Here is a 6,656-nt window from a genome sequence, read left to right as displayed (position 1 = left end):
GTTTTGAACCTCCTCAATCTTACTCACAATTGCAAGTGTCTCACACAAGAAAACTACATCAACCTTGTGAGACCGAACCAAGTCTTTGAGTGTAGGAGTTGCCCGATGTTGACCTATCCCGTGACAATTCCAACTCAAAATACCCATCTTCCTTGGCAAATCTGGTTGCCAGGTTCTACCAATAAAAAGTAATTGTTAGAAGCATTCTGATAAGAGCCACTTTCACCTTTCTCTCCTTCATTAGTCTGGTCACAATCCATGCCATCCTCTCTCCCTTTTCCCTGTCTCCTTTTTTGCTCGCCAATATTTTAGCAGTGTCCTCTTCCCCCTCATTGTTTTTTTTATTTTGGTATAATATTTTGTGTATCAGTAGTGGTAGTAGTTACGATACTGGTTGGTTGGTGATTAGTACTCTTTTGATATAGCCACACATTAAGGTTGTTTTGCTAACCAAAATAGATTCTTCACTTATGAAATCTGCATTGATTTCCTTATCTCCCTATTAATGGTCCTTGATTTATCAGGATTTGTGCCAGATTCCTTTGCTTGACTCCCTTCCTCCCTCAACCACCTTCCACCGATAATGTCCCCTCCTAGTTTAGACAATGCCTTAAGAAGACACTTTAACATCCAAGTCAATATGCATACCAACAAAGTGAAAATATATGAATAATGTAACTTGATTTTCTAATATGTGATTAATTGGTAAAATAAATATTTTCTTTCTTTAAGATTTTAAGACTATGTGATTAATTGGTAAAATAAATATTTTCTTTCTTTAAGATTTTAAGACTATTTGTAATTATTTTCACAATTCTCAAAATTAAGCGGTGTATTAGATTCGGACTTTAAAAGACTATTTTAACATAAAAAAGTCTTGTGAATTTTAAAGATTATGTAGGAATATTATGACTTATTATATTTCTTTACAAGATTTTTATGATAATTTGGATTTATACCATAAAAATTTAAAGAATTTGAAAGAACTTTACAGATTTATAAGATTTGAAAGAATTTTATGAATTTCTTAAAAATACATTCAAAATTACAAGAGTTAGTGAAAAAAATAATAAAAAATGACGAGGTTTGGATAAAAAAAAGTAAAACCAACATAATTTTTTTAATCTTTTAATAGATATACGGATTCTAGCTTTATATCCTTATATACTAACATTTCTTGCAATATCTTCTTCTCATTCTCACTTTTAGATTTGAACAATAAATTTAAGATTATACGTTGGTTTTCTGATTTTTTTTAATTACTATAATTATTTCATAATAAATCTAATGACATTTTTAAATGGGGTGCAATGATAAACATATACTAAAAAGGAGTAGTTAGAGTGAAAAATTGATAGGAGAGTTACTAAGTTATGTTGATGACAAAATTAAGGGTGACTGTTATGAAAATATTGCATCGAGCAGGTGATGAATATTATCACTATAAGGAAAGCATATTAGTTTTTAACACGTAAGAATTTAATTTAAAAAACAAAGGAAAAAGTGCAAATGGAAGAAGTATATTTGACAATTTTTTTATTCCAGAAAGGATAAGAGAAATATATATGACACACACATTTTGAATACTATTATTAGAGAGAGAAGAGGGTATGTGTGATAAGAGAAAAGAAAGTCTAACAATCAATAGAAAAAGAAAGAAAAAAGTCGAACAAAATCTAAAGGATTTGGTGAGAATGTTTGATGGATGTATACTAAAAAGTTGATGAAATACATCGAAATCCGTTCTAAAACACAATCTATCAAAATTTATATTTTTAAATACCAAAATGACTTTTTATAAGTTATAAAAAAATTTAATTGAAAACCACCATGTTTGTTGTCTTCCTTAAAAAATCTTAAAAGCCTTAATTGAATACCACAACACTTATTTATAATATTTAAAAATCCTGATTGAATACCTCAAGACCTTTTTAATAAAATAAATTCTTTTGAAATCCTAATCCAATATAAGTCCCTAAACTTTTTGCCTAACTTGTACAACATGCATCTCTAAATTATTTTAATGTTGTGTACTGATAATGAAAACAATTTTAAATTATTATTCAATAATAAATTATCGTTTGAATTATTTTAGGATAATTATTTTAAAAATCAACATACTTATCATATATATGACAAATTGTGATTGAATAACTATGTATAACTTTTTACACTTTTTAATGTATAATCATTTTTTCTCTTTCTAAATTTTGTCAAACTTATTTTAATTAATCTTTTACTAATATTTGTTTTTTTTATAAAAGAAACAAACCCCATAAGTACAATTTGTTCTTAAGGTACATTTTCATAGAAAAATAAGAAAATTGACTACTTAAGGTATGTTTAGATTTTTCCATTCAAACCTTGCTAACAAAATTCCCAATGCACATTAATAGAAAAACAAGAAAGGAAATACTTCTATAAAAGTACGGTGGAGCCTTGGCTCTAAGTGGGTAACCAAAGAATACAATTATTTAATATTTATTGAGTTTTCTTCCCAATAAGGGAAAGAAAACAGCACAGCACATGCCACGTGGTCCCCCATTCAATTACCCTCATCCCAAGTCTCATCCGTTCGATGCAAAACAAATCCAACGGTCTAAAATCGTCCACGATATCTCACAACCAGCCTTTGATTAAGCGAATTCTACATGGTTCACGTCGCTCCACGATCACTCCTTCATCACCGTCGGATCTTTCAGGATCCAACGGCCACAGTTACGCTTTGAATAACAGAACATGGCAGCGGGAACAACAACAACTGAAGTAAGAAAGAGAGAGAGAGAAAGAGAAGTGTGTAGTTGGTGAAGTTTTTGAGAAGAATATGGAACGAAGTGGCGGAATGGTAACGGGGTCGCATGAAAGGAACGAACTTGTTAGAGTTAGACACGGTTCTGACAGTGGGGTCGGTGTCTCTGGCTTTCTTTCAACACTTTTTTTGCTTCATGGGACTTTTGATGAAGACTATGTTTTGTGTTTTTTCTCAATTGGCTCTCAGAATTTTGTTCTTTCACTGTGTGTGATTGACTTCAAAGTTTGAATTTTTATGCTTGCAATGGAAATGGGTCATGCAAGTTTTATTTTTTAAAAATATTATGTAGGGGTGGCTTGTTTTTGTTTTTTTCCTTGCTTTAAGGTTTGTGTTGGGTTATTTGTTGCATTCTTTTTGTGGGTTGGAATTGTTGGTAGAAAGTGTTTGCAGGGTCTTTAACTTAGTTAGGATGGTTGGATCTTGGTATGTTTGATTGCTCGTGTGCTTTCCCATTGATGGTGTTTGTCTTAATGGGGGTGTTTGGGAGTTGAATTTGATGCTTTTGTTTGAATTTGTAACTTGCATTTAGTGTGTGGAGTTTCATCTATATGTGGTAGGTTCGACTTGAGAAGTGTGTCATTGAAATAGTGCAGCTTAGTCTTTGGATGAGACCATTAGCACTTGGAAGAATTGTGATTGTAGTTTGCAGTCTGGTATTGGTAATGAAAATTGGTCGTTAACTGTGAGTGATTTTCTGATCCTGATGCATATCAAAGATTTCATCACTAATTTTGTCAAAATCATGGTCATGATGAAATCTTTTCATTTTTGCATAGAATCTTGTAAGAGATTGATCTGCATAGGCTTAAATTTTGGTTATGCAATTCTAATTCTGTCTTGTATAATTACTATACTCTGCAGTCTAAACCCTTGAAGAATTTAAATGGTCAGATTTGTCAAATATGTGGTGACACCATTGGATTAACGGCTACTGGTGACCTCTTTGTTGCTTGTCATGAGTGTGGCTTCCCACTTTGTCATTCTTGTTACGAGTATGAGCTGAAAAATGTGAGCCAATCTTGTCCCCAGTGCAAGACTACATTCACAAGTCGCCAAGGTTAGCTTGTGCATAAATGTTATATGTTTTGGTCTTTCCCTCATCGGAATTTACAATGAACAAGATGAATCTGGATATCAGAGGGTGCTGAAGTGGAGGGAGATGATGATGACGAAGACGATGCTGATGATCTAGATAATGGGATCAACTATGGCCAAGGAAACAATTCCAAGTCGGGGATGCTGTGGGAAGAAGATGCTGACCTCTCTTCATCTTCTGGACATGATTCTCATATACCAAACCCCCATCTAGTAAACGGGCAACCGGTAATGTATTTTGCTGATTCTGAGTTTCTCTACTTGGGTGAAATCGCAAGTGTACCAGCAAAAATGTGGGAACTTGTGAACTCACAATTGTTTAAACATGCTCAGACTCAATTACTCAAACTTGTACAAGCTTGAGTTAAGTTTGAAAATTATGAAAGCTTTGAAGATCTTACTCCATGTTTTCACTTTTAATGTTGCCAGATGCTTACTTATACATAACAGTGTAAATTTTGTTTCTAGTATGCAATTATGTAGCTTGATTAGATATTGACTAATATGTTATTAATTTTGTTTGAACTTTGTAATCTATTCACTATAATCAGTGTTATGTATGTTATATTTCATGAACTCATGTATGTTATATATTTGGTATGCGATTTTGTAAAAATAATGTACTATATACTAATATTAAATAATTCTGTCTTTTCTGGTCAGATGTCTGGTGAGTTTCCATGTGCTACTTCTGATGCTCAATCTATGCAAACTACATCAGATCCTATGGGTCAATCCGAAAAGGTTCACTCACTTCCATATGCTGATCCAAAGCAACCAGGTATTGAGCTAACCAGAAGTGATGGCAGCATATCACTTTTTATGGTTATTATGAATTCTTTAAATGAAAATATCTTTTTATTACAGTTCCTGCAAGAGTTTTAAACATATCAAAGAACTTAAAAATTTTACTTCAATTCCTTTAAATTTGAAATAGATGAAAGTCTCTTTCTTTATAAAAGCTACTAACTTTTTCTGCATAATACCTCTACTATATGTGTTTAAACTATTTGAAATTATAATTGATGTACATAATAGGACTAGTATTTTCCTTATTGAATTTTCTTTTCCTTGAATCAAAATATCCCTCCTGTTGTGTTGCTTTCATATAAATAAAGAAAAATGGTTAGTGTGGGTTTGAACCTAGTGAAAAATTGGCATAATTCAGGTCCTGAGAGTGATGAAGAGATAAGAAGAGTGCCGGAGATTGGAGGTGAAAGCGCTGGAACTTCAGCCTCTCGGCCAGATGCCGGTTCAAATGCTGGTACAGAACGTGCTCAGGGGACAGGGGACAGCCAGAAGAAGAGAGGGAGAAGCCCAGCTGATAAAGAAAGCAAGCGGCTAAAGAGGTATATATATATACTTGGTCCTATCTGGCATCTACTGAAACCTTTTTTTCCTGTGATTGACTACTGAGGGCATTTGAAAATGGAAATAGGCTACTGAGGAATAGAGTTTCGGCTCAGCAAGCAAGGGAGAGGAAGAAGGCATATTTGATTGATTTGGAAACAAGAGTCAAAGACTTAGAGAAGAAGAACTCAGAGCTCAAAGAAAGACTTTCCACTTTGCAGAATGAAAACCAAATGCTTAGACAAGTACACTAACTTTGCATATTTAATTATCATGTTATCATTGTCATCATCACAACTTTATATATACATGTCTGTTACTCACTCATCATCACTGTCACCATGATGTTATTGTTCTTTAAGCGGGCTACATGATCTTATTTACTTTGGATAAAATTGACAAACCAAAACCTTTTAAAATGGAATCATGACTATCTCGTGTCTATTGTTGACTTGTACTCAAAATTTGTTTTAGAAAGGAACAAAGGGGATATTTATGTTTTCTTAGCCATGACATTATCACCAGTGTCATATTAGACTTTAGATAGGACTTTATGTATATCATATCAAATATGGTTTAGGAAACTGTGTTGGTCCAAGTGGAAGGAATTCAAGTCTTTTTAAGGATGTTTTACTGGGTTATACCTAGATTAATGTGCATGGAAAAAATACCAAGGTTCATATGCTTGTAACTTCTCCTATCAGTTCTATGTGCCCATAACAAACCATAATTTGCATACTGTGTCACTTTTGTCTGGCTTTATTTTGCTCAATCATGTAATTGCTCTTTGCAGATATTGAAGAACACAACAGCAAGCAGGAGAGGGAGCAATAGTGGTACCAATAATGCTGAGTAAACTTATAGATGGAGTAGATATAGAGAGAGAGAAAGAGAAAAAAATTAAACATTAGTTGATGATTCTTTCTAGGTGTGCGTTTGGAATACAATGAAGTAAAGGATGAACCTTAAGACATGCTTTGTCCTAAAATAGTGTGATCTGATGTACCATTGTTGATGAGTAATGTAATTATCATACACAGTTTTTTACAGTCTCATTTTAATTAATAATTATCAAACTACTTGATTACTTATGGTTAACACCATTTGGTGAGGAGATAAGGTGTGGTTGATTAATCGTTTGTCAAATATATTTAATTGAATCCCTAATGAATTTGAAATAGATTGATATTAACTTATTGGTTGATTATAAATAAGTGGTTAAATTGGCTTGATTATTGGTTAAAATGTATTTATCATTACTTATTTGGCTAAGGCACGGTGGAGTTCCATCGAAGACGCGAATCAACTGATATTAGTTAGTAACATCTTCCTTTTTTATGAGATGATAACAATTAATAATATTTTAAAAAAATCTAAAACGAGGGTTTACTTGGTTCTA

At 32.7% G+C, this 6,656-nt stretch overlaps 1 protein-coding gene across 2 annotated transcripts; it reads left to right on the top strand.

The window, feature by feature from the left end:
* Positions 1-2,755: 2,755 nt before the first annotated feature.
* LOC114394788 (cellulose synthase A catalytic subunit 1 [UDP-forming]-like) lies at positions 2,756-6,355 on the top strand. Of its 2 annotated transcripts, none has more exons than XM_028356460.1 (7): positions 2,756-2,905; positions 3,704-3,869; positions 3,951-4,135; positions 4,571-4,688; positions 5,076-5,256; positions 5,346-5,502; positions 6,051-6,281. In XM_028356460.1, the coding sequence occupies exons 1-7, from the start codon at positions 2,825-2,827 to the stop codon at positions 6,111-6,113; spliced, it is 951 nt and encodes a 316-aa protein (XP_028212261.1). In that variant the 5' UTR covers positions 2,756-2,824; the 3' UTR covers positions 6,114-6,281. The 2 variants fall into 2 exon arrangements, with proteins under 2 accessions (XP_028212261.1, XP_028212260.1); XM_028356459.1 differs by having other exon boundaries at positions 2,771-2,905; positions 3,674-3,869; positions 6,051-6,355.
* The last annotated feature ends 301 nt before the right edge of the window (positions 6,356-6,656 follow it).

The sequence above is a fragment of the Glycine soja genome, chromosome 18 (assembly GCF_004193775.1).
Source record: "Glycine soja cultivar W05 chromosome 18, ASM419377v2, whole genome shotgun sequence".
In the NCBI taxonomy this organism is placed as follows: domain Eukaryota; kingdom Viridiplantae; phylum Streptophyta; class Magnoliopsida; order Fabales; family Fabaceae; genus Glycine; species Glycine soja.
Note: the sequence above shows the minus strand (reverse complement) of the source record. Positions and strands in the feature narration are given on the sequence as shown.

Bases quoted from the DNA above. Each gene is read 5' to 3' on its own strand.
- LOC114394788 (XM_028356459.1), top strand. From the start codon at position 2,825: ATGGAACGAAGTGGCGGAATGGTAACGGGGTCGCATGAAAGGAACGAA. The intron at 3,870-3,950 runs GTTAGCTTGTGC...TCTGGATATCAG, and splicing joins TACATTCACAAGTCGCCAAG to AGGGTGCTGAAGTGGAGGGA. The intron at 5,503-6,050 runs GTACACTAACTT...TGCTCTTTGCAG, and splicing joins AAAACCAAATGCTTAGACAA to ATATTGAAGAACACAACAGC.